General features: G+C 57.5%; 1 protein-coding gene across 2 annotated transcripts in view; it reads right to left on the bottom strand.

The window, feature by feature from the left end:
• Nucleotides 1-27,802, bottom strand: part of Col5a1 (collagen type V alpha 1 chain) — a 127,559-nt gene that overhangs the window by 81,556 nt on the left and 18,201 nt on the right. For both annotated transcript variants that reach the window (XM_090330902.1, XM_090330903.1), the window contains exons 2-6: nucleotides 19,681-19,848; nucleotides 16,785-16,998; nucleotides 15,406-15,568; nucleotides 1,412-1,543; nucleotides 238-375 (exon numbers count right to left, since the gene is read on the bottom strand). In XM_090330902.1, the coding sequence (XP_090187028.1) occupies nucleotides 238-375; nucleotides 1,412-1,543; nucleotides 15,406-15,568; nucleotides 16,785-16,998; nucleotides 19,681-19,848 (815 nt within the window). The remainder of the gene's footprint in view (nucleotides 1-237; nucleotides 376-1,411; nucleotides 1,544-15,405; nucleotides 15,569-16,784; nucleotides 16,999-19,680; nucleotides 19,849-27,802) is intronic.

Below are 27,802 nucleotides of genomic sequence, written 5' to 3'. Positions count from 1 at the left end.
GACCAGAAGCCAGTACCTGGCAGGCTCCCCTGGGGCAGCCCTCCTCTGCAGTCCATCCCCAGGAAACACCCTTCACCCGGTACTGTGCACACAGCACAGCCGGTGGTGGTCAAGGTCATGGTCACCGTCAGGGGTAGGCCCCTCCCTGTCCAGGTACCACCCTTGGCTTCACACTAGGGAGGGCCTCGCGTCCCTGCACCGTGGCCTTGAGGGACCAGGAGCCAGCCCAGCCCAGACCTCTGGAATCTCCGTGATCTCCCTGGCGGCCTCCACTGGCTTCTTGGTGGGGGTGAGCTCCTTCCCTGGGTCTTCGGGGTCCTCGTAGTAGGGGTATTCGTAATAGTAGGGCTCGCCTTCACCCTCTCCTTCCGGGTACTGGAAGCCAATGGAAGGTGTGTGAGAGCAGGTTGCCATGCTCCCCCTCACCCCCGGCAGGGCAAGAGGACTCATGGTGGCCCTGCCAGCCCCAGACACAAGCCTGCGCAATGGCCCCTGGGGAGGGATCAAGGGACAGGCCCTTTGGAACAGTAGCCAGAGGAATCAAAACCCAAGCAAGTGAGAGGCATCTGAGGTGTATGACCAGAGCCAGGACAACTGGCCACGGCACAAGACACATCTGGCCACACTCACCAGCCACCAAGCTCCCGGATCTCAGTCCCACCAAACCCCAGAGACCCAACAGGAGGGGCTCCACAGTGACAGAAAGGACTCTGTCTCTGTCCAGGGAGTCAGAAAGGCTCCCTTTGCTGCAGGAGCTCGGCTGGGAGCTCTGTCCAGCCCCACTCTCAGGAGCTGTGTGGTGTCCTCTCAGCCAGGGGACCTTGCGGCTTCACAAAGCCCGCCTGCCCTCCCTGGCTGCGAGTGGAAAAAGGGAGGTCTGAGAGGAAACTCCAAGCCGGAAGCAACAGGACTTTTTAAAAAGAGATCAGATTTGCCCAGGTCTGAGAGAGGCTCGTGTTAGAAAGAACTGTAGATAAAATACTGAATGCGCTGCTGGTGCCTTGGGGAAGGTCCAGGAGGCGGGTCCACCCCAGACCAGGGTGGGCCACAGTGAAAGGGAGGAGGGTGCCGGGCAGAACCCGCCAACACCGAGTCGTTGACACTCTGGGAATCATGGCCATTCTGCTCAGCACAGCCCCGGGCACACCCTCTGTCTGCAGGCTCCGCCTCGCTAGCGGGCAGGGCCCAAAGTGTGCCTGTGCCCTCTGCTCATACAGACCCTCGATGGCGGCCGTCGTTCTGGGCGGCACTGTTGGGCAAAGTGAGCCAGGCGTCCCCCAGTTCGTCACCTCACCCCATGAGTCCACTTAGAACAGGGTACAGGGATCCTGCCTCCTCTACAGATGATCCTGGGCCCCGCAGAGGGTCCGCCCAGGGTTCCCCACCACGAACCCCGCCCGAGCCCACTCACGTATTCATCGGGGTTGGGGTCCTGGGACTGGGGGGTGTCAGGGACCCCAGTGTCGCAGTCAGGGCTGTAGTGCTCGCAGTAATCGTAAGCAGCCCGGTGGTCTGAGACGAACAGCAGCTGCTGGATGTCACCCTGGAAAAGGACAAGGACATGGGACGCTCACAGGTGGCCCAGGAGACCTGGGAGACACAGGCTGAGGCCTTGATGCAGACAACAGCCTGGGTTAAAATTCCAGAAGAGCTTATACCTCCCAGGAGACTGCTGTCCCTAAAGCCACTCAGGCTGAGCCGGCACACGGAGTCATCCTTTGTCCATCCATCCACTCATCTCTCCATCTACCCATCTACCGTCTAGCCAATCATCCACCACCCACCTCCATCCTCCATCCTCCATCTTCCCATCCACCATCTCTCCATCCCCTATCTAATCATCTACCACATAAAACCTATCTACCTGCATATCTAGCCATCTCTCTGCCAATCTTTCAATTTCTCCATCCACCCACTATCACTCCATCCACCCATTGAGCCACCCATCCATCCATCCATCCATCCATCCATCCATCCATCCACCCATCACCTACTGAGCTTCTACCAGGTGCCAGCCCAATGCTCAGACCTACTGTGATGAAGACACTGGGATGGGTTGAATAGGAAATGTTCCCCGGATCGACCCCCAGCTGGGGGCACCATTTGGGGAGGTTTTGGAAACTAGGAGGTGGGAGCCAGATGGAGGAAGTAGGTTGCTAGGGATGGGTCCTTGGGTGTACTGTGTTTCCAGCCCCTTCCGGTCTTACTCCCTGCTTCCTACCTGTCAAGAGGTGGAGGAAAGCCTCTGCCACAACCCCCACTCCCGTACCAGGATGGTCTGTCTGCCCCAGGGCATGGGGCCAAGCAGTCGGGGATGAAAGTCCCAAAAGGCATGAGCCAAATAAATCCTTCCTCGGGTAAGTTGTTCTGTCAGATTCTTGGTCATGGTGATGGAAAAGTAACTAACACAAAACTAGTCTGGGAACGCATTTCCCCTAGACTGCAAGGGCCTGGACTCACTCTCCTTCCTTCCCCAGCACCCCCCACACACCCCCACTACAGGGCAGTGCTTGGCTTCTCCACAGATCAAACACAGAATTACTATGTGGCCCCACCATTCCACTCCTGGGAATTGAAAGAGGTAACGAACAGTTCATGCAAATCAGTTCAACACCACCCAGCCACCCGCCACGTACAAGTCAAAATGAGAACTAGTACACATAGACAGGCCTTTAGAGGAGGATTCTGTGCTGGAGCTGCCATGGAAAAGCACCCCAATATCCTGCTGCAGAGGGATTGCAGGATGGAGCACTCCCACATAACAGGCTATCCTTCAGCCAGAGGAGGGAACCAGAGCTGGCACACAGGGATGAATCTGTGCCGCTCACGACCCAACTTCCTGGCTCACAGAGGCACACCTCTTCCCAGAGCCCTAAGTCCAGGGTATCATTTGAGGGTGCACACCACCAGATGCTGTAACCCTGGCTATTCAGGCTGAGATCTGGGGAACCACAGTTCAAAGCCAGCTAGGGCAGGTAAATCCACAAGATGCTCATCTCCAATGAGCCCTCAAGAGGCCTGGAGCAGAGGTGAGGTCCAAATGGTCAAGCAGCAGCCATGAGTAAAAAGCCAAGTGAGAGTGTGGGGCTCTGAGTTCAAGACCCAGTACTGGCGCGCACACACACACACACACACACACACACACACACACACCTCACATACATCATTTTCCTCTCATCCAGAGGAGAAATGTATTAAGAATATCATTATTAGGATTAAGGAGCGGGTCCGATGAACTTCTCTCAAGATACATCAAGGTGCCAGATGCCATCCTAACGACACTCTGACAGCTTCTCACCAGCCAGACACACGCAGACCGGTGTAGCCAGGGCCTGGGGTGTGGAGAGGGATTTCTGCAGATTAGGCACAGGGCAAAGAACCTGCCCACAACTGCTTGCTTATCTTCACCACTCTGAGTCTGGGGGCCCCATCTCTGTTCCACGGGTAAGGAACCGAGGCTCTGATGGTCACCTGCCCAGAGTCACAGCGGGAAGCACTGGGACAGTGTAAGGCATCTGGCACCTTCCCAGCCCACTGGGCTCAGAGGAGGATAAAGAACTTGACAGGTGAGTCCAGCACATGGCATGCAATCTGAAAGCATGTGGCAGGCAGGGTAACCAAGTGACCAGGAGCTGTGCTGGGTATTGAGTTCTCTGGGCACAGGGTGGGGGGGGGGTATCAGCCTGCCACCCTGCATTCCCATGGTGCACTGCTGGAAATGCATCAGTGTGACAGTTATGGACAGGCCCCAAGTCTACCATTAAGCCTTCCCCAGCGCGTGGCCCGGGGCCAGGCCCGCTCTAGCAGGCAGCCCGTTAGCTGCAGTTTATTCTGAACAAGCTGTCACTCTATCCTGGGCAGAGGCACCCCTGTCCCCGCTGCCAAGGGTCCTGGGGACTGCAGTGCCAGCAGCTCCCAAGTGTCTCTGAGCTGTGTGCCTGTGACCCTGGCACGTCACCCGGGGGCCACACCATGTCCCAGTTGGGAGATCTGTGGGCACACATTCCAGCTTCCTTTCAAAGACCAGAGCAGAACAGGCAGTGTGGCCTGTTCTGCTCTGGCACTGCAGTCCCCAGACCTGGAGCCTCCACAGCCCTACGAGTGGATATCACTTCTGCCCATTTTTCACAGAGAAAGCAGGGCTCAGAGAGGAGCACACCCACCCCAGGCCAGACAGACAGGGCATGGCCGTGCTGACCAGCTACCCACTCTGCTTGGGCTCTAGGATGGCTGGGTGTAGAGGGGCTGGGCGTGGGGGAGGGCTGGGCATGGAAAGGCTGGGTGTAGAGGAGGGCTGGGCGTGGAGGGGCCTGGGCGTGGAGGGGGGCTGGGCGTGGAGGGGCCTGGGCATGGAGGGGTGCTGAGCTTGGAGGGGGCTGGGCGTGGAGTGGGCTGGACGTGGAGGAGGGCTGGGCATGGAGGGGGCTGGGCGTGGAGGAGGGCTGGGCATGGAGGGACTGGGCGTGGAGGGGGGCTGGGCGTGGAGGGGGCTGGGCATGGAGTAGCTGGGCACCCCGGCAGGATGGGGTAGATAAATGAGGACCAGGGAGGACCTGCACAAGCAGGACATGTCTGAGAGATGGGAGAAAAGCAAGCACACACACAATGCCAGGGGAAAGCCACAGGATGAGGCAAGGGCCCAGAGGGGACACCGGGGAAGTGACTAAGTATCCATGCAGGGGAGGAAGGAGTGTATAAGGTAGGGTTACTGTGGCTGAAGCACCCAGCTCTTTCTCATCCACCTACCCGACCACCCAACCATGCATGCCACTCATCCATCCACCCATCCACTCACCCATCCATGCATCCATGCATCCATCAGCCTTTCTTCCATCTATCCATCCATCCACCCATCCCTGCCATTCACCCATCCATCTATCCATCATCCATGCCATCCATCTGTCCTTCCTTCCCTCTATCCATCCACCCATCCCTGCCACTCATCCATCCATTCATCCATTCATACATGCCATCCGTCCACCCGTCTGTCCATTTGTCCATCCATCCATCCATCCATCCATCCATGCCATCCACCTGTCTCTCCTTCCATCCATGCACCCACCCTTACCACCCATCTACCTATTCAACCATCATTCCATTTACATGCCTTCCAAACACCCACAGATACCACCCAGGCCATCCATCTACCCATTCATCCATTGGACTGTGCATAAGTCCGTCCATCCATGTAGCCAGTCCTCAGGCTCTGGGATACCTAGGTTCCTGCTGCTGAGTGACACACTGTTTTCAGCTAAGACTGAGAAGAAGCATTGCTTGTCGTGGCTTTTTCTCCCAGCACCACATACTGGGCTAGGGCGCTCCTGGAAAGATCACACCCTCGCTAGACAACATATTCACTGGGCTTCCACTGCGGCAGTATGGATACCGCTCCCTATGGCCCTGTGAACTTGACCCAAGGAGCGGCAGCCCTTCAGTATGGGCCAGGAAGCGCTGTCTGCTTCCCATCACCTGAAATGAGGGTCTTCTCTGAGGACCCTGGGTTGAGTCTGGAGGGCAGAAGGGCAGGAAGAGGCCAGATGTGCCACTCATCCTCTGGGCCCTGGCAGGGCTAGAGGAATGTCACCCTTCGTCACTTAGTGTGATGGGTCCATGGACAGCCGGGCCTGTAAAGCAGGGGGCATGGGGTACCCCACTTTGGGGATAGGATCCTTTACCCTCCCTGGCCTCCCAAGAGGCTCTGTGGGATGATGGCCCAGATCGGCGCTGAAGTGGGGGTGACACATAAGCAGAGGTGGGGACATTCTCAGAGTGCAGAAAAGGTAGCCCTACCAGTCCCGGAGCTGGGTTCTCCATAATTGGCCACCAATTTGGATTTGAAAACCCCAAATGATGATCAGAAAGTCAGAACCGCCTTATACACCCCCCCTAGGAATTCCAGTGCTGTCTGGGTGGAGTCCTCACATGTAACCTCAGCCCCAAGGCCAGGGCGCTGCCTTCAGTGAGGAACGGGGGGGGGGGGCGCAGAGGGACCCCCTCTAACCTCAGCCCCAAGGCCAGGGTGCTCTGCCTCTGGGGAGGGGGTAGAGACCCCATCGCAACGCCACCACAGCCCGGCACAGCTGCAGGCCCTTCTGTCACCAGCTGTGACCTTACAGAAATGGAGGGAAGGGATGTGACTTTCCGAGGTCTGCCTGGTGGCCATCCTCATGTGACTTTGTCCCCACTTCACCGCCCCTGGTCCCAGGCAATCCCAAGACCACAGACGTGGCCAGCAACCGCAGCCCAACAGCCCAGTGCCCTGACCGCCAGCTAGCCTGCTTCCCAGAAAGGTCAGCCCAGGCATGAGCCTGAGGCACCCTGCCATCCCCAGGGCAGGGGCTGAGGCCCTGGGTCTCACCTGCCACCTTCAGCATCCCTGAGGGTTTGTTTTCCTGGGATGAGGACTGGAACTCAGGACCTCAGCTCGCTCCACTTGCTTACTCAGCTAATTGTCTACCACTTGGGCCACACCTCCAGCCCTACCCTCCACTTGTTATGTGAGAGACGGAGTCTCCTCTTCTGCCTGGCTTGCTTCAGACTTCAATTCTCCATATCTCAGCCTCCCAACTAACTAGGTCTGCAGGAAGAGCTACTGGCACCAGCATCAGAGACTCTCTGCACAATGTTCCTGCAGGGTCTTAAGTCCCTCAAACCCTCAGGCCTACAGCCCCACACAGGGGAAGCAAGAGTTGATCTGAGATTCATGTGAGTGCGTATGTGTGTGTGTTGCATGCACACATGTATGTCTGGCACGGTATGTGCATATGGAAGCATATTTGTGTTACATGCGTGCATGTCTATGGTGTATACACATATGCATACCACACCTCTGTCACGTGTGTTCTGCATGTGCATTTACACATGGGGGTGTACCTGATGTGTGCGTCGGTATGTGCAGGTGTGACGTGTATACACAGGTGTCTGGTATGTGTTCTGACATATGCATATATGCACATGCGTGTGTGTGCTGTGGTATGCACATGTGCATGCAGACTGTGCCACATGGGGCCTGGCACAGAGCAAGCTGCTAGCCTGGAGGGCCCTGAGGTAGAACCAAGGCCTTCTGCTCCCCACAGCAGCTCACAGGGCCTCAGGGGCTGTACGCCCCCAGCCCCTCCGTGAACCATGCTTACTTGGCAGACGCTCTCAGCATGGCCTGTCGTTGCCCCAGACCAGGCACGTCCCACACCCTGCTGCAAAGGTGGCTTCTGACATGCACCGTCACAGTCCAGGGAGGGGGGCCGCCTCTGCACTCTGTTGTCCCCATTTCAGGGATGGAGAAACAGAGGGTCATCCAGGCACAGGGCACTGGGGACTCCCTCTCGGCCCTCTGTGGGGTACACAGCAGCTGGTTTGCCTGTCACCTCCGCAGACTGTGGTTCCTAAGCCGCTGAACTTCAAGCCAATGCCCAGCACAGGAAAGCCCTGCCCAGCCAGCCCGTGGCAGCCCTAACCCTCCTGCTCCATGAAGCAGGCGGCAGCATTTTTCCCTTTCGCCCTCCTGTGCCCCTCTGTCTACCAGTCCCCATCAGAGCCGACGGGGCATGGGCAGCCCTCGGTCCCCAGAGGACAGATGTGGGGCGGCGGCAGACCCACAAGCCCACTCCAAATGTGTAGTCCTTGGCTCCCGGAGCCCGGAGCGTTTTGCTGAGCGAGTCAGTTCTGCCTCTGCCGATAATGAGATTTTACCCCGGCTGCAGCTCTGTTATGAGCTGAGGAAATTGCAAAGTTTTCGTTGGAGTGTGTGCAGGCCCGGGGGCCATGCACACGGAGTGCCAAGCTGGCCACATGACACAAGGCTCTCCTAGTCCCTCGGACCACGTCTCCTGCCCCTCGCCACTCAACCCCAGCCCTGGGGGACACAGCCCGCACCCCCCCCTTCTCGACAGCCCAAACGGGCTCTGCGGGGGCCCCTGGCTGAGCACTTTGCCGCAGTCCCCGCGCTCGTAAGTGGACAGGCATGGATACGTCGAGGAGACTGCAGGAGAAATGGTCAGCAAATGCGCTGACCCTGTAGTAAGACCAACAGCAAGTCTCATGTCCCCAATGCCAGCAGACCCTGGACACGTCATTCCCTGCACCCCCAGACACGTCCTGGGGTTCAGTTTTCCACACCTGTGCAAGCCTCAGCCAGCCCTCGTTATAGTGGGCCCTGAGGCCTGGATCCTGAGGTCCCAGGGCTCCCCAGCTGTCAGAGGAGGAGGAGCGGGGTCGGGGGCCGGGCTGGGCTCTCCGGGATCACGATCTGAGCTCTGCCTCTTCGGCTATGTGACCTAGGCACAAACCAGACCTGGCCACAGTTGTCCTGAGGGTGGGGGAAGCTGCGGGGAGGCTGCGATGAGGGCAGCCCCAGCGTGGGCCTCAGACTTCACCATCCTCACCTCCACCACCTTCACCACCATCATCTCCACCATCCTCACCTCCGCTAACCTCACCTCCACCATCCTTACCTCCACCACCATCCTCACCTCCACCATCCTCACCTCCACCACCATCCTCACCTCCACCATTCTCACCTCCACCACCATCCTCACCTCCACCACCATCCTCACCTCCACCATCCTCACCTCCACCATCCTCACCTCCACCACCATCCTCACCTCCACCATTCTCACCTCCACCACCATCCTCACCTCCACCACCATCCTCACCTCCACCATCCTCACCTCCACCACCATCCTCACCTCCACCACCATCCTCACCTCCACCACCATCCTCACCTCCACCATCCTCACCTCCATCACCATCTCACCTCCACCACCATCCTCACCTCCACCATCCTCACCTCCACCATCCTCACCTCCACCACCTTCACCACCATCATCTTCACCATCCTCACCTCCACTAACCTCACCTCCACCATCCTCACCTCCACCACCATCCTCACCTCTACCATCCTCACCTTCACCATCTTCACCTCCACCATCTCACCTCCACCACCATCCTCACCTCTACCATCCTCACCTCCATCACCATCCTCACCTCCACCATCTTCACCTCCACCATCTCACCTCCACCACCATCCTCACCTCCACCATTCTCACCTCCACCACCATCCTCACCTCCACCACCATCCTCACCTCCACCATCCTCACCTCCACCACCATCTCACCTCCACCACCATCCTCACCTCCACCATCCTCACCTCCACCACCATCCTCAACTCTACCATCCTCACCTCCATCACCATCCTCACCTCCACCATCCTTACCTCCACCATTCTCACCTCCACCACCATCCTCACCTCCACCACCATCCTCACCTCTACCATCCTCACCTCCACCACCATCCTCACCTCCACCATTCTCACCTCCACCACCATCCTCACCTCCACCACCATCCTCACTCCACCACCATCCTCACCTCCACCATCCTCACCTCCACCACCATCCTCACCTTCCCCACCATCCTCACCTCCACCATCCTCACCTCCACCACCATCTCACCTCCACCACCATCCTCACCTCCACCACCATCCTCACCTCCACCACCATCTCACCTCCACCACCATCCTCACCTCCACCATCCTCACCTCCACCACCATCCTCACCTCCACCATCCTCACCTCCACCACCATCTCACCTCCACCACCATCCTCACCTCTACCATCCTCACCTCCACCACCATCCTCACCTCCACCACCATCCTCACCTCCACCATCCTCACCTCCACCACCATCTCACCTCCACCACCATCCTCACCTCCACCATCCTCACCTCCACCACCATCCTCACCTCCACCATCCTCACCTCCACCACCATCTCACCTCCACCACCATCCTCACCTCTACCATCCTCACCTCCACCACCATCCTCACCTCCACCATCCTCACCTCCACCATCCTCACCTCCACCACCATCCTCACCTCCACCATCCTCACCTCCACCATCCTCACCTCCACCACCATCCTCACCTCCACCATCCTCACCTCCACCATTCTCACCTCCACCACCATCCTCACCTCCACCACCATCCTCACCTCCACCATCCTCACCTCCACCACCATCTCACCTCCACCACCATCCTCACCTCCACCATCCTCACCTCCACCATCCTCACCTCCACCATCCTCACCTCCACCATCCTCACTCCACCACCATCCTCACCTCCACCACCATCTCACCTCCACCACCATCCTCACCTCCACCATCCTCACCTCCACCACCATCCTCACCTCCACCACCATCCTCACCTCCACCACCATCCTCACCTCCACCACCATCCTCACCTCCACCATCCTCACCTCCACCACCATCTCACCTCCACCACCATCCTCACCTCCACCACCATCCTCACCTCCACCATCCTCACCTCCACCACCATCTCACCTCCACCACCATCCTCACCTCCACCATCCTCACCTCCACCACCATCTCACCTCCACCACCATCCTCACCTCCACCACCATCCTCACCTCCACCATCCTCACCTCCACCACCATCTCACCTCCACCACCATCCTCACCTCCACCATCCTCACCTCCACCACCATCCTCACCTCCACCACCATCCTCACCTCCACCATCCTCACCTCCACCATCCTCACCTCCACCACCATCCTCACCTCCACCATCCTCACCTCCACCACCATCCTCACCTCCACCATCCTCACCTCCACCATCCTCACCTCCACCATCCTCACCTCCACCACCATCCTCACCTCCACCACCATCCTCACCTCCACCATCCTCACCTCCACCACCATCCTCACCTCCACCACCATCCTCACCTCCACCATCCTCACCTCCACCACCATCTCACCTCCACCACCATCCTCACCTCCACCATCCTCACCTCCACCATCCTCACCTCCACCACCATCCTCACCTCCACCATCCTCACCTCCACCATCCTCACTCCACCACCATCCTCACCTCCACCACCATCTCACCTCCACCATCCTCACCTCCACCACCATCTCACCTCCACCATCCTCACTCCACCACCATCCTCACCTCCACCACCATCCTCACCTCCACCACCATCCTCACCTTCCCCATCATCACCTCCATCTTTCCCATGTTCATCACAGTCATCATCAACACCTTCTACTGCCACTATTCAGGGTGGACTCTAACCCCACACAGCCGGCCTTCTGTCCCTGCCCACATGACACTGAAGGCGCTGAAGGGTCCTCTCTGTCCTTTGCCTAGGAGATGTTCTGTGCTTCTTCTCATCCTCTGAGAGCGAACGCTCTTAAATCCAAGCACACTTATTCACACTGAGTTTCCCTTCTTGGGTTGCAGGGCACACCCTGGCCTGCAGGAGCCTTCAGACTCTGCTCGGCAGAGTGGCCTGGCGTTATCTGAAAAGCAGGGCACAGATCCTGCTGTGAGGGGGGGGGGCGTGTACAGGGTTCCCTGTGGCCCTAGGCCCTCACGCCCTGCTGTGAGACAGTGCCCTCAACCACCCTCACAGGAGGCATTAGCCCCGTGGTGTGAGAGGCAGGGTCATGCCAGGAAGGCCATGTGCCTGCTCGAGCCAACGCTATGGGCTGCACCCCGCGAGGCGCCAGCTCCCCCGCCCCCCCGGTGTAACTCCCCATAGACATGGAGAGAAGGAGCATGCAGGCTGAGCCTACAAAGGCCTCATGCTCAGGGGAGCTGCAGACCTGGGGCGCCAGGCCTCCGAAGCCGGGAGAGGCCTCTGCACACTGCCCTGCATTGTCCTGCGCTGCCCCGCGCTGCCCCGAATTGCCCCTCGCTGCCCCACACTGCCCTGCGCAGCTCTGACTCATGCAGAAATCCCTCTTGAAGCAGCCATGGGCACCCAGAGCCTGGCCTGTATGCCAGGTGCTCTACAGGCACTGGGGAGATGACCTGCTTTTCCAGGCTGAAGATGGCACCCTGAACACAGCCTGCGCAGGCCAGCTTGTTTAGAAAAGGGCCTCTGCAGATGGACCGAAGCTAACGGCTCTGAATGGAGAACATCCTGGACCTCAGGCGAGGCTCTGAAAGGGCACAGCCTGCCTGCTGCTGGACAGTGGGCGTGAAGCCTTGTGGACTGGCAGAGATAAATCTCCTGCTTGGCTCCCTGATGCCGATCATGTGTGCCAGCGGTCCCAGAAAACTCAGTACAAACGTCCCTGCCCGTCCTGGGCATCGTGAGACTCTGGAGAAGCAGCGAGAGCAGGCAGGGGCAGGTAAGGCCTCTGAGCTCCTCGCAGTCCAGTGCCCCGGGCCCCACGCTGAGGACGCTGGGCCACAGGAGCACTGGACAGCACTGCTGACAGCTCAGTGCCCAGATGGCTCCACACCCTGCGCCCTGCTCTGAGCTCTGCCCCCAGCTGTCTTTCTCAAAGACAAAGGGACCACTGAGAGGGCACGGGCCCCCTGGGGAAAACCGGAGCCCCTAACAAGCCCTCTGAGGTCTGGAAGTCACAGGAGCAGGGAGCCCAAAGAGCCTCGGCTGGCCATGCCCTGGCCTCCAGGAAATACCAGCACCCACCCCCTCACCCAGGGCTCTGGGACCAACTGGCTTATAGGGTGTGGAAGCCATCTCTCCGGGAAAGATGGCTGCCCCTCCTCCAGAAGAACCTGCTACCAAGCCAAGCAGTTACAGTGGGAAAGGGGGAAATATCCTTACTTGGGACCTTCTGGAAAGCAAAGCTACATCCCTTTTATTTCAAAAGAAATAACAGCCAGGCTGTACTCACCAGAGACACAGGGAAGCTGCTACAGATCACCTCCCCACTGTCAGGGCGGTGAGGAGAGGAAAAGGCCCTGTGGGCGCTGGAGGGTGCTCGCGCCAGCCTGCCAGCCCGCCCTCCCCAGCGTCATTAAGGAAGACAGGCCCAATTTCCCACCATGAGCACAGCTAACATCCAGGAGACCCTGGGGCTGGGAAAACTCCACCTCCAGGCCATTAACAACTCATGGTCCACAACACTCCTTCCTGGCAGCCACAGGAAGGCACAGCTTGCCCGTGACAGCCACCCCTGAACGCACTGCCACCTGCTCTTTCAACCAAGTGTCAGCCAGTGGTCAGTTGCTGTGTGGGACCAAGCCATGCCGGGCAAAACCAAGCCAGGGAAGTGGAGCTGGGCTCGGCGCCTAGAGGTGCATCTGTTCTTCAAAATTACGAGTGGCTCTCGTTGTTGAGTGACATAAAGGGGTGACAGCGCGGCAGACTACGTGAGCCGTCCACACGCCCACTATCCACAGATTAGCATCATGTGCATGTCTAGACCACACAACTAGAAGAGGGGAGCCCCAACTACTCTCCCCATCTTGCAACTGGGGAAACTGAGTCTTGGATGGGTGGAAGAATTCAGCTAAGACCTCACGGCTAAGAAATTGTGGACTGGGATTCAAAGCCAGCGCTGGTTGCTGAGTGCCTTTAGCTTTCACGTTAGGCTACCGTATGTGTTTTAGGGTTCTATGTTTCAAGGTACGAGAACACTTTTGCCTCTGTCTCCACGATAGGAGCACACAGAGGCCCTAGAAAGGCCAAAGCTGTGACGTACGTAGCACAGCACACGCCTGTGTGCAGCACTCATCACTCCAGATTCAGGACTTAGGTCAAGAGAAGGCTCATGAGCAGCAGCTGGGCTCCAGTCGCTAAACCAAGCCCAGTTCTCAGGTGCCACTGCTGCAGCCCTCTTCCCACAAGAGACCCCGAAGCTCGGCGTTCTCAGCGTGCTTTGCCTTCCCCGCAGGCAAGAGGTCACATCAGCACTCCATTCAGGCTGTGCCAGCCCCAGGCCAGGTCTCGGCACCAGTTCCTGAGAACCAGCAGCCAACCCCTCTCTGGCCAGGCTGGTGGTGCCCCACACAGCCCAGTTCCCATCCGTGCCAGTCAGCCTGCACTGGGCACAGCCAGGACCAAACCCCTCACGTGAACAGGGTCTGACTCTTGGGTTTCAGAGGCCTCCATCTGTGAACCCCCAGCTCCACCCTATGACCTGTGCCAAGGTGGAGCAAGGATGCCAGGGAAATGCAACCACCGAGGCTGCCCACCCCACGGTGTCCAGACAGAAAGAGCAGGAAGGGCGTCAGGAGAAGATGTGGCGTCAGGAGACACCTCCCCCCCCACACACACACCTCACATCAATGGATCCATGAATCCACGAGGTCAGCACCTCGTGAGATCCGGTCACCTCAACAGCACCAGTCCCTGAGGGCCCAGCCAACACGTGAGCCTCTACAGCCGTGTCCAAACCCCACCACCACCCTTCTCCTAACGGACTGTCCAGCTCCCCATGGGCTGGCAGCCTCTGCCGCTCCGTGGCTGGTCACATTCACGGCAGGCTCTGTCCTCCATTCTCCACTGCATGAGCAATGGGTGAGTGTTACGGAGAACATTTGCTAAGTATGTACTTTGGAGACCACCATCTTCACTGGGTACGCCCCGTAGAATGCTAGGGAATGGCTGGCTGGACTTACAACCCCGTGCCACAGATGGAGAAACTGAGGCTGAGATCTATCAGAGAAGTTCTCCCAACAGAGCGAGACAGGGCCTCAGACCACTGAGAAGACGCCGCCCCGGGAGCCCTCCTCATCAACCAGAGTGAGACACCGCGGGGCAGGGAGTCCAAATGTGGCCACGTGCACAGAGGACATGAGGGGCTCTCGGTGGCTCCTGAGAACAGGGACATGGCCCCATCTCACCCAGTCCCCAGAGGAACAACATCACCTCATCTCATCTCATCCCAGGAGGAGGGGCTCTGAGAACCAAGACCGTCCTTGGAGATTATGTTTTCCAAACACTTGCAGCCACAGAGCCCTGGGTGGGGGTGATAAGGCTAGTCCTGGGGCCCTGGCGGGCACATGAGCCAGAACAGAGGACACAATCCCCAAGGTGCTCAAGGAGTGTGTGCCCAGCGCTGGGTGCAGGAGCCTCAGCGGGCAGGGCCTCAGTGGGCAGGGCCAGCAGGCAGGGCCTGTGGGTATCACCAACCCCCTCAACCTGCTTCGCCCTGTGCCATACCCTATCGAGAAGGCCTCCTTGGGCAGGCATGGGGCTTCAGAGCCTTCTCTGCCTCCTGCCACCCATCTGGGGCATTTCCAGGAAAGCAGGCTCTGGCTCAGCTACCTAAGCTAGCATGTAACCTCCTGATGCTCCAGGAGGCCCAGCCCTGGAGAAGACGTCCACCCAGAGGATGCTGCCCACTTCCCAGCATGGCCCTCGGTCATCACAAGACCCCAGTGCATGCAGGCTGTGAGTTTCTGAAGTCTCAGTCCAGCTTGCCACGCCCCTGTCTCGCCCGGCTAGCGCTGCCTCTTGACACCTTAGATGTCCACTGCCATTCCCACGTGGCCTGGTCCCTCCCTCCTGTGGGGACACAAGCATCCTTGGGGAAGCCACAGGGGCCATCTGTCCCCAGCCAGGGGCAGGCCTCCCCACGGCCACTGCGGCTCCAGAGAGGAGCCCCAGCAGGCAGAGGGGCCAGCGCCCTCCTGCTCACCTCGAACACCTCCTCGTCCAGAATGCGGGTGCCGAACACGATGATTCCGTTGACGTCTACCATCGGGTGATCACTGCGGTCCAGGAGCTTGGTGATCTTCTTTTTACAGTCAAGGATCAACGTGACATTCTTCTTGTGGATGCTGAGAGCAATTCTGTGCCACCTGTAAAGAGGCAGATGGCCCACGGGGACCGGGCTCAGGTCACGGATCACCAGTCCATGTGGCCACCAGAGACCCCGGCACGGGAGAAGACACCCACTGTCCCCATTATCACGGCCAGAATGCCCAGTGGGAACCCCGGAGTCATGGCTGGGCACATGTCCACGTGCCACGGCGTGTCCATCAAGGTCACAGAGGACATGACTGGTGTGAGCCCAGAACCACAACTGGATACACATCCCTCCCTGCTGGAACCTCAGACACTTTATCTCCCAGGTGAAGGGACCCTGGTCTGAACCCTGTGACCTCCTTGGAATGGCCAAGGGAGCAAAGGAAGCTCGGTGCAGGCTCAGGAATGGCTCACAGCCACTGAAGCAGGAGAGGGGCTGAGGTTCAGCCTCAGTCTCTTGTGTGCCATCTGAACCCTGACGGGAAATGCAGGCATGGGTTTCTGACGGAAGGCAGTGGTCCCTGTGAACGACCACACAGTCTCGCTCACAAGATCAGGACCCACATCCAAGGCCTCCAAGGACGCTTGTCACACAGACACGCTCGCCACAGGGGTACCACAGGGGTACCACAGAGACACACGAGCCACAGAGGTACCTTGCCTCCAATAGGGAACACTGAGAAGACTCCCCTTCTCTTAGTTTTACGGCTTCACTGTGCACGGTATCACCAGTTATCCTGTAACCTTACCTACTCAGGAGGCTGAAATCTCAGGACTAAGGTTAGAGCCAGCCAAGACAGGACAATCTAAGAGACTCTTACTTCCGATTAACTATCAAAAGCTGGAAAAGGAACTATTTCTCGAGTGATAGAACGCCAGCCTTAAGCAAAAAAGCTAAGGGACACTGAGCAGGACCTGAGTTCAAGCCCTAGTTACCAGCATGCACATGCGCGCGCGCACGCACACACACATCATCATCATCATCATCATCATCACCACCACCTTGGATGTGTCCATATCCAGAAAGGATTCTGCCAGGCCCTCTAGAACAATCTCCTCCTCCCCTCCCAACAACAAGGCCAACATGAGATGCATTTAATGCATTTTAGAAGGATAAAATGGAGGAGCAAGGACTCACAAAAGCTCTGCAGGAGAAAGCAACATGGAAACGGAGGACACAAAACACAGTGCTCTGCCCTGCCCGTGCTCCCACATGGGGTCCCTGAGCCACCACGGCACGTCTTGCCACGCTGCCCCAGGACCACTTACTTGCCATCCGACAGGTTGATGCCCCGGAAGAGGGGGTAATCTTCAGGCCCCGGCTTTCCCATGTGATCCTCGTAGAGGAAGACGGGGGAGCGGCCCATCTCCAGGCCGACCTGCTGGATGCCCTGCTCATTGTAGATGGACACCAGGAAGGCCTGGCTGCCTTTCTTGGCCTTCACAGTGGTCAGGATAGAGAAGTCCTCAGGAAATGCAGATGCTGAAACAGAGGGCAGAGATGAGAAGCCACTGGAGGGGAGGGGGAGCCCTCGCCAGGCCCAGAGACTGCCATGTGCATCAAGATCAACTCCCCACACCCACACGTGCTCAAACCATTCCTGTAGTCCTTCTCTACCTCAACACGGCCGAGCTTTGGTCCTAATACAAGCCCCTCCACCAGACTGGGAGGTCCTCCCATGGAGGCCTTACCCCGAGGACCTGGGCAGCGGCCTGGACAGGGCTCTACCTGACACAGCTCTGGGCTCTCTGTAGTGGGTCTTTGGCACAGTAGCTCTTACCTGGCATCCACTGTGGGGGAGGGGACAGGGGGAGGGGACACAGACCTGGAGCCAGAACTACAATTTCATTGTTAGAGATTTCCTGGTCAGTAGAAAAACCTAATAAAATTGAAGACTTCCAATGTTACATTCTAACAGAAATAAATCCCTAACATTTGACAAGAGGGCGCTGTGTGCAGCAAGACCTAGGCTGGCCCCAGCCAGTATGCTCAAGCCTTTGCCCATGCTACCTTTAGCTGCCACTATCTCCTCCTCCCCCTACTCCTCCTCCTCCTCCTTCTCCTCTTCCTTCTCCTCCTCCTCCTCTCCCTGGATCCTGGTGATGAAGTCAGTGATTCTACCAATGCATGTTATCTGCAAGGCTGCCAAGAGCCTGGGGACTGATGGGGGGAAAAAGGGGGGGTGTAATGCAGCTGACCACTGCGGAAATGTTGGCTGGAGGGGAGGGTCCAGGGCCTCTGCAGAGCCACCAACCTCCGTGAAGCCTAAGGCGGCTGGGGGGCTGGCTAGCTTCTGGGCTAGGACAAAAAAGGGCTCTATTAGCGCTCCCCACCCCCGCCCCCCTTCTCAAGAACCAAACAAGGTCAACCAGATGGCCCAGAAGGTTTCTGGCTGCTGCTAGGTAGCAGAGCTGGAGCCCAGCAGCTCCTCAGCAACGCTGTCCACGAGCGCCCTCTGCTGGCCCAGGCCCGTGCTGCAGGGGCAGTCCTCCAGAGGCCACATGCCAAAAGCAACCACGCCCAAGACTTAGGATGCGAAATCTTCCTCAGAGCCCCAGGAGACACAGCCTGCTGCCACCTCCACATCCTCTGTAGCACAGGGCAGAGAGACCAGTGAAACCAACCGGACTCCCAAAGGCTGGCACAGGACATGGTGTGGCAGGAGGCAGGGGAAGAACTACACAATTGGGGTCCTGAGCCTTGCTAAGGATCCCTAAGGGTTCCACGAGGAAAGCCCAGACTGCCCCGGCCCAGGATTAGGTGCACAGGGCACCCTTTTTGTGCTCTGGGCACCATGCCCCCACCCTGCAGGTGGGGCTGCTTGTAAGAGACAGCTCTTGGGGCAAGTGACGGATCAGTGTGGCTGATGAGGGGAGGTGTTATGGCAGAGTACAAAGTCCACCTTCCACGCCATGACAGGGGCCACTGAAGAAGCCTGAGACACATTCCTGGCCATCAGACACTCTGTGGGCTGTGCGGGTGTGGAAGGGGGCAACCCAGCTTCTGCTGTTATGGCAGGCCGAGATGCCAGCTGTATTCACCCAGTGCCCGGCCAACAACAGAGACTGTGCGGTCTCATCCCCAAGGGGCTTCGGGGACCCTGGGCCCGCAGCAGCTCTGCGGTCCCCGCCCCCATCCAAGGCAGGCCCCACGACTCCCATCTCAGCCCTTGCTCTTGTTCTAGCCCCTCCCTTCACACTGGTCACACTCCAAGATAATCACAGAAGGCAAGAGAGTTCACTCTGTCCAGCAGGAGGCACAGCTTAGGCCCACAAACCTCCTTCTTCCCCATTAAAATGCTGTTTCACAAATTTTAAACTCTCCATGGTAACAAATTTCCTCAGTTCAGATAAAACCCGAAGAGATAAATTATGTTTCACATTCATCTCTCTCCTGGCAAAATAACAACGGATTTATTGTCGCTTTAAGATGGCCCAGTCTCGTCATGACATGAGCCGGGCCACTGCCACACTCTGCAATCTCGACTGTCGGCACTCCCAGAAGTGGGTCTGCCGTCCAAAGCTTCATATTTCATCTCTCCCGGAAGCCACCGGGGAGGGGTGGGCTTGGCGCCGGCCCAAATCCCTTCCTACAAGCATTTGTCTTGTCTTTGGCCGGTGCCCAAAGGCACTAGAGCATTTTAGGAATACAGCAGGAGGCAAATAGATGTGTGTTTGCCACGGAAGTGAGTCATTTCTATGACCACGGTTATCCAAGGCTTTGATTTGATCACTGATGTACAGCTGTGATCCGTCCCCTACAGGGTGTCGGGAGCAATAATAAGGTACGGGGAAGGACAAAGACATGATGGCCTTGGCTGGCCGGCCCCACGGGCATCTCGGAGGCCTGGGAGCAGGGGTGTGAGGGAGGGCTCAGCAGAGCAAGGGCAGATGGAGAAAGGATCCAGTGCACGGCACAGACTCAGAGCCAAGACGAGACTGAGGGACCCCTCCTGCTCATCCAGGGATGCTGGGACGAGGGACATTACAAGCACAGGGAGGACTTGGGGGACAGAGCATGGGAGGACTCGGGGACAGAGCACGGGGAGGACTCGGGGACAGAGCACTAGGCAGATAGCACTTCTCATAGGTAACTGGCCTGGCCACGGTCCCCTCTGAGGGCTGCAGGAGCCCGCCCACCACGGCCAACGCGCACAGCTCTTACCTGGGTACAGCTGCCTGGTGGGTGCGCTGAGCTGGGCCTCCTTGGTGACTCTGTAGGCAACATCCGGGCCTTTGGCAGAGCGCCGCGTGGCACAGAAACCAGTGGTCTGCGTGATCCCATCGGGCAAGCTGTGAAAATCCAGAACCTTCAGGAGATCTGCTGGCTGAGCTGAAATGACAGAGGAGCTGGGGTCAGCGGGAGAGGAGGAGTGCACAGGAGCACGGAGAAGAGGCGGCCTCGGGGTCAGCGGGAGAGGAGGAGCGCACAGGACCACGGAGAAGAGGCGGCCTCGGGGGCTGCCGGGAACCTCGCCACACGGCAGCACAGCCACACACTTCCGAAGAAGCCGGGCACCACCGAGCTGCCTCATCCCAATGCATGCAAGCAGCCCCACACCAGGAGCAAGCCCCTGCCCCTCCAGGCCCTTCCAGAAGATTCCTGACCCTCCATCCTCTGGGGGAACTCAGAGAAGGGCTGGACTGTCTAGGGGCTTGAGAAGCTGATCTGCCCACCACTGACACACTAGCAGAGTCACCCCCCAAAACATGGCTCCCCGAGCCCGCATCTCCACTCTCACATCACCGGAGCGTGTGCCGCTGTGCGTGGCCCATGCCTGCCGGGGCCACGTGTTTCCTACCCAGCCCAGCTGCCCCAGCTCCAAACAGGAGGGGCCTGGGAGCCGGGAGAAAATCAAATCCAAGTTGATGTCACAGTGCAGAAGAGGGTGGCTGGGCCCTGGTGTCTCCGTGCCCACTGCAGTTATCCTCTACTGGGGCCTGCGTGGGGCTGATCACACCCCTCTGCTCGTGAAACTATGCCCCTGCCCCATCTCAGATGGCCAGGCTAGGCTAGGGACGCCCCATCCAAGGACTTTTCCTTCTGGCGAGAGCGGCCGACTGCCCTGTTGGCAACACACAGAGAACATGATCTCGGTGGGACAGGCCACCATCTTCGAGCCACAGCATGTGTCCTCTGAAAGAAGGGACAGACCCTTACCACCCTGTGTGAGCACCTGAATCAAGTTGTGCCTGAAGAGAGGTGTCTGCACACACCCACCTAGATCCCATTCCAACACCTGGCACTGAAATCCAGCACCCACTCTGAGTGCCGCAGTGGGTGGCAGCAAGCTGGCCCTGGCTGCCCAGTCCCCCAGACCCGGCCTTCCTCCCCAGCTGGGACCCAAGCTCAGGAAGCAAGTCCCAATTTTCAAAAGATGTCAATAAACACCAGCTGGCTTCCCTGTGGCTGGTGTCTGAGGGATCCTACAGCCCCAGAGTTGTACTCCGAGCCCCAGTTAGGCAGGTAGAGAAGGGGCCGAGTCAGACACGCAGTCCCACCCCCAGCCCAGGGGATCCTTAACAGGAGAGGCACCTGGCAGGAGGCCCCGTGCTCCAGGAGGACAGGCCTGCACTGAGGGTGGGTGTTGTACAGGCTCAGTATATGGCACGGCTAGCAGGGAGAGGCGGGGCCTGGCCTGGGCCAGGCTCTGATGGGGCCCTGAGACAGAGCAGGGTGGCCACGGGGGCTGCAGGGACCACCAGCAGTTCCTGGGCCCGGACGGCCTCAGCTCACCTCACAACACCGGCTCGCATGGCCCCTGGTTTTCCTGAGTGATCACTACCCAGCACCCAGACCCACACAGGGTATCAGCCCTTCACCTGACCTGTCCTGTGCCCCTCTGGGCCACTCAGAACTGATGACAATGCTCTCGCTGGGACCCGTCTGCCGGACAGCTGAGTCCACGGTGAGTACTGGCACTGCCAAGGCCAGGTGGCACTGCCAAGGCCAGGTGGCACTGCCCAGGCCTGGCCCCAGCCATGGGAAGAGATGGCTATGCCAGCTGCCGGCACACCTGCCCCAAATGACCCAGCACTGGGCTCGGTCATCCCGGGCCCCGCTCCAGGCTGGCAGCAGCTCCGGGAGGCCTCGGGGATCCTGGCCAGGAGGCCTGGACCACACCACAGCCAGCGAGGATGCTCTCCCAGACAACAGGCTGCACACCTGTTTTCTCCATCTGCAGGGGTGGCAGGCTCTTCTCCAGAAGCCTGCCTGGGCACAGCTGCAGCCCAGTGTTATAATGTGAAAGGCCATTAGACCTCTCCCGGGCCTGGTGCCACCCCTCTCCCTGGCCAAAGGGCGAGACCCAGTAAGAGTTTTGTTTCATTTTGTTTTGTTCCGGTACTGGGGCTTGAACGCAGAGCCTGAGTGCTGTCCCTTGGCTGGCGCTCACGACTACCACTTGAGCCACAGCTCCACTTCTGGCTCACTGCTGACTCACTGGAGATGAGAGTTTCACAGACTTGCCTGCCCAGGCTGGCTTCAAACCACAGTCATCAGATGTCAGCTTCCCGAGTAGCTAGGACTACTGGCACGAGCCACCAGTGCCGGGCTGGGAGGAAGTCTTAACATCCAGGAAGTTCACGGGGGTGCTCAAGAGCTCTTTCCCACAGACAGACAGACAGACAGACAGATAGATGACAGACAGACTGATAGATGGATGGATGGATGGATGGATGGATCTCCCCACCCTAGGGCAATCGCCCACTTTACACACATCACCACCTGTGGTGTGACTTGTGGTAACAGGCCAATCCATGTCTAGAGAAGGCAGTTCTGCTCTACTACAGGGCAGATGGGGGCAGTCAAGGCCTACGACACAGGAAGCAGCAGGAGGGGTGCGTCCAGAGCAGGGCTGGCCCTGCACAGGTGGGCTCTCTCCTCCTCTGCTCTTCCCCTCCCCGCTGCCTGGCAGGAGCATGGCGCCCCCGAGCCCCCAGCCCCGCCTGCTGCCCCAGAGCTCAGGGAGGACAGGAATGGTGCGGCCTGCTCTCTCCAGGGGTGTGCCTGTGCTCTAAGCCTCCGGTGGAGGTACCCGCAGGTCCCCACACCACCCTCTGTGCAGATCACCCCATCGGAAGGGTCACAGCCCACGGTTCCACGCTCTGCCCCAGGCTGGTCCATCTGCAGGACTGATGGCTCAGTCCAGCTCACCCAGCCTCCTCCCAGCCCTACCCTGTTCTGCAGCCTGGGGACCAAACTACATATCCCAGATGCCTCTGTGGCAATTCAAGATGAAAAACGTGTCATCCCGGCATCTTGCCCTGGCTACGCTGTGAGGGATTAAGGGACTGCCCTACTGGTTTGGCTTCAGTAGTCAAGGCAGTTTAGGTGTTAGAACCCATACGCCAGCACACACTGCAGCAACTTCCTGCCGTCTGGGCCACAGCCTGCCTGGTGTGACAGGAATGTCACAGGCGAGGAGCTCCACAGCAGCGTTGCTCCAGCTCTCCAGTGACTGAGTGACCATCACCAGAGTCACGGAATTCCCTTCCTCCTGATGGTTGGCTCCCCACTACAACGTACACTGCACCACCTGTGGCACGCAGCCAGCACTGAGTCACCAGAGGGGCAGGGCCAGCACAAAGCCACTGACCTCAGATCACAGGAGCCCTGCTCCTCGGAGGAGTGCTGCTGCTTCCACGGGGGCCTCCCAGGGCCCACATCCTTACGCCACTGCAATGAGGAGGTAACCAGGTATGGCCTTCCCAGAAAAGACACAGGTGAAGCTGAATTCTGGGTGACAAGGACCATAAGAAGCAACATGCAGAGCCTGGAAAGAAAGGTAGACCTGACAGCAGTGCCTCCCAAGGGTGCTCCAACAGAGAGGGCCAGGACAGACAATGGGTATGTGGGTGGTAGATGAATGGATGGATGGGTGGGTGGGTGGGTGGATGGATGGATGGATGGATGGATGGATGGATGGACACATGGATGGATGGACAGATGGATGAATGGATGGACACATGGATGGATGGATGAATGGATGGATGGATGGATGCATGGATGGATGGATGCATGGACACAGATAAATAGATGAGCACAAATAGATGGACACATGGATGGGTAGATGGATGGATAAATGGATGATGGATGGATGGATGAATGGGTGGGTGGGTCAGTGAAAGGATGGATAGATGGATGGATTAGTCGATTGACCGATCAATGGATACAGATAGATGGGTGGACACAAATGGGTAGACACAGATAGATGGATGGACACATGAATGGGTGGATGGATGGATGAATGGATGGATGGATGAATGGATGGAAAAATGGATGGATGGACAAATGGGTCATGGAAACACATTAACGAATTCCTCACCATGGAAATGCAGAAGGGAGAACTTCACCAGGTGTTTGGGGCTTTTGCTAGGCCTTGTTGTGGGCAAAAACACTGCCCTCATTTTACTTTCTACAGCATCAAAGGCTTCACTTGACCCACTGAGAAAGCATCCTAGAAACATAAGCCTCTAGTACCCACAGAGTTCCAGATAAGTGCCACAACCACTCTGGATAGACACAGTGACACATAGGAGATCAATGGAAGGAGGAGTCCAGACTAAAACTCGTGAATGGACGGATGATAAGTGAGTTGGGTGGATGCATGCATGATGGGTAGAGGAAGGGGTGGATGATCAACAGTCAAATAGATGAGAAATGGACAGATGGTTGAATGGATAAGTACTGGACGGATGACCTGGATAAATGACGGATAAATGGTTGGATGGACTGATGGATTGCTGGGTAGATGGATGGGTGATGAATGACTGAATAGGTAATGGACAGATGACCGGATAGATGGATGAATGATGCTTGGATGGATTCACAGGTGAAGGATGATTGGACAGATGGATGGTTGGATGGATGGATGGATGATTGGATAGATAGATGGACAGCTGGATGGATGGATGAATGGATGGATGGATATTAGATTGAAGGAATAGATACAGGCATATCTATGATTTGTGAAATAATCCTAACAAAGAATAGCTAGAGAACAACTTTATGAAGCTAGGTGCTAATGGCTCAGGCCTGTAATCCTAGCTACTCGGGAGGCTGAGATCTGAGGATCACAGTTCAAAGCCAGCCTGGGTAGAAAAGCCCATGAAACTCCAATAAACTACTCAGAAAAGAGCTGGAAGCAGTGCTGTGGCTCAAGTGGTACAGCATTAGCCTTGAGCACAGAGGCTCACGGCCACCCACTGGCCCTGAGTTTAAGCCCCAGAACCAAAAAAAGGAATGACTTTATGGGTGGATAGATGACAAGGTAGATGGATGAATAAAGGAGTGAATGAAAGAAAGAAAAGAATGTCCTCGTCTTAAAGGTTCACCTGACACGCTTGAGCTTCTCAAAGGTTTAGATACCCATCACTCGCCCGACCATTCCCTGCCTGAAAGTCCTCACTTTTCCTTCCAGACAAGAGGGTGAAAAAAGCAGAAAAAAAGCAGATGGAGCAAAGCTCAGCATCTCTGCCTGAAGACACCAGGAGAGGGAGGGGGCTGTGAAGGTGGTATACACCCAGCAGTGTTGGAGATGATGCTGGCATCCCAAGTCCCCAGGAGCACTGGGGGGCGACCAGCCAGTCCCCACCACCGGCATGAAGTCAGGAAGCATGCCACAGCACCTGCTTGACGCCCAGGTCTGGTGCTGAGAAGGCATCGCCCATCGCTGGTCCTTCCTCTCATAGACCAAAGGTACTCCTTTCCTGTCCAGAAAGCCAGTGCTCTGTGAAGCTCCTGATCAGTTTCCCAGGTCAGCAATCAGGTGGCGCTTGACCTGAGAACACATGGCTGTGGGGAGGGGTAGACCTGGTCCTGCAGCTGCAGAGGTGGGCCTGGCCCAAAGCTGCTCTCTCGAGCTGTGACTGCCTGTCCCCCACGGCTCACTGCGGCGGACCTGACGGCTGAACAGCCTGGTCCTTCAACACCACCCTACACATGGAGGCCAGACACTGGGCAAGGCGCCCAGCCCCCTACCACAGTCATCCTGCTCCAGTGGAGACACCCACGCCCAGATGAACACACCACCCACGGCACGCACTTCTTGTTACTTGAAAAGAAGCCATGCCAGCACTGTGGACTCCACAGAGGGTCCAGCGATGTGTGCAGGACACAAAGCACTCGCAAAGCAAGGGGCCTGGAGCAAGCCAAGGGAAGAAAACACTGTCTACGAGCTCTGACCACAGAGGAATGTTTCAGCCCCGGCAATCCGTTCAGGGCAGCATCTACAGGACAGTACTGGCCAAGCCCTGGGTCATGCCAGCCTGCCACCCAGGAGAAGTCTGGCTTCCATGGAGGGCCCTGATGGCTGCAAGCGCAGGGCTCTACCTTGAGAGCGGGAGGAAGCGTCACCACCACTGAAAGGCAGCCTGTGGCTTCCTCTCCCTTCTGTCGGCCACTGCTGCTTTCCATCCATGCTTATTAACAGATGTGTTTCTCTTCCCGTCATCCCTCAGAGGACAGGAAACAGAACAAAGCCAGGGACGCCGTGCCTACAGCCAACTGCCAAAGATGGAGCCCTGGGAGGAGCGGGCAGGACGGAGCGGCAGAGGCTCGGCTGGCCCAGGAGTGGACCTGCACACTTGTGAAGCAAGGTGGGGATAAGACAGGCAACCTCGTTCACCTCATTCGGGACTCTGTCCTATGGGGCAAATTGTTTTTGCTGGTGCATGAGCCACAGGATTTCCAGCTTCCAGAAGTATCCAGAGAATGGGTTAGGTGACGATGGGCCAGTTGGAATCACCATCGACAGCATAACATCAATTTTAATGTCTCCATCCCAGGCCTGGCACCCAGGGAGCACAAGCCGTGTTGGGGGGCGGTGGGGGTGAGGGGTGGAAGAGGCCACGGCAGAGCTGCTACAGATCGGCTGCCTAAATGGCCTTTTGGAAAGGGACCAGGTCATTGGGATCTGGGGCCTGACTGGGTGCGGTGGGGCAGGGTGAAGGCTGCCTTTTCCCACTAGAGGAGGAGGAGGAGGAGGAGGAGGAGGAGGAGGAGGAGGAGGAGGAAGAGGAGGAGGAAGAGGAGGAGGAGGAGGAAGAGGAGGAGGAGGAGGAGGAGGAGGAGGAGGAGGAGGAGGAGGAGGAGGAAGAGGAGGAGGAGGAGGAAAAAAATAAAGGAAAGTGCGGAAAAGCAATCATGAGGAAGCAAAGACACAAGTCAGACAACAGATGAACAAAGCAACAAACGGGGGGGCCAAGAAACCAAGAGCAAATAACACCAAGAAACAACTAGACAAATGAACCAGCCTATAAACATCTGGACAATCCAGCAAAGAAGGACTTGGTCCGATGGTTGCAGGAGAGGCCGTGTGGGCAGTGTGGCACTACCTCAGCGGGGGGGCATCCATGTCCTCTCCCCATTAACAGAGGGACGGCTCTGGGAGCCTGTGGGCACCATGACGTACCAGAGGCCACGGCCCTCTCAGAACCCCGTAGGTCCTGGGAGGGCAGAAACATGGCCCGATCCAGGTGCCCGCCCTCCTGGAGGCTAGACATCACCAAGCTTCTCCTGGGGAGCGCGGGATGAGAAACCCAGCTCCCAGCCACTGGCCAGGACCCGAGGCCAGTGAGTGGGGAGACAGTTGTGGCTAGGAAGGCCAAGGGTAGACACAGCTCTCCACTCTGGGCAGGGGCTCCACCTTTGGAAGCATTCCCCCACTTCCGGCTTTTGAGTGGTCAACTGAAGAGTCTCAAGGACCTTTCGGCCTGAGCCCTGGCACTCAGAGCTCAGCCTTCTACGCACCTAGGATTATAGGTGTGAGCAACCGACACCCAGCAACATGAGACTGTTAACAAAGAAAGATCTGAGTTATTAGCTTTTCTATCTGCAACTAACTCAAGGTCAAAAGAGATGTGCTGTGTTGGCTTATGCTTTCTGGCTCTTTTCCTCTTACATTCAGATCTCAGGTGTGTTCTAATTGTTCATTATTTGAGGTATAATGATCGAAGCCTATTTATTTGCAGATAATTAAGGGTGCCAGAACCCACTGCTGATTAAAGCCCTCTTTCTACCCTTCAAGTACCTCATTCCGCTTATCAGAACTCAAATGTGTGTGTCTGCTTATGGATGATTTATGGATTCTGTCCAATTCATTGATCTCTACCATTCTATAAACACAGTGTTGCCCTGGCCACTGTAGAGTATCTCTTAAGGTTCCTTTGCATTGCCAAGTATATCTCAGGATCATCCTGTCCACTCCTGTAGCAAGTCCTGCCAAGGGGTCACACGGCCTTGCTTGACTCTGCGGAACAGCTCAGGGGAGGAAGTAACAATTTAG

This window comes from Megascapheus bottae, chromosome 3, assembly GCF_031878675.1.
Source record: "Megascapheus bottae isolate mThoBot1 chromosome 3, mThoBot2.hap1, whole genome shotgun sequence".
NCBI classification, from domain to species: domain Eukaryota; kingdom Metazoa; phylum Chordata; class Mammalia; order Rodentia; family Geomyidae; genus Megascapheus; species Megascapheus bottae.
The sequence above is the reverse complement of the archived record's forward strand: the minus strand, read 5'-3'. Positions and strand labels throughout refer to the sequence as shown.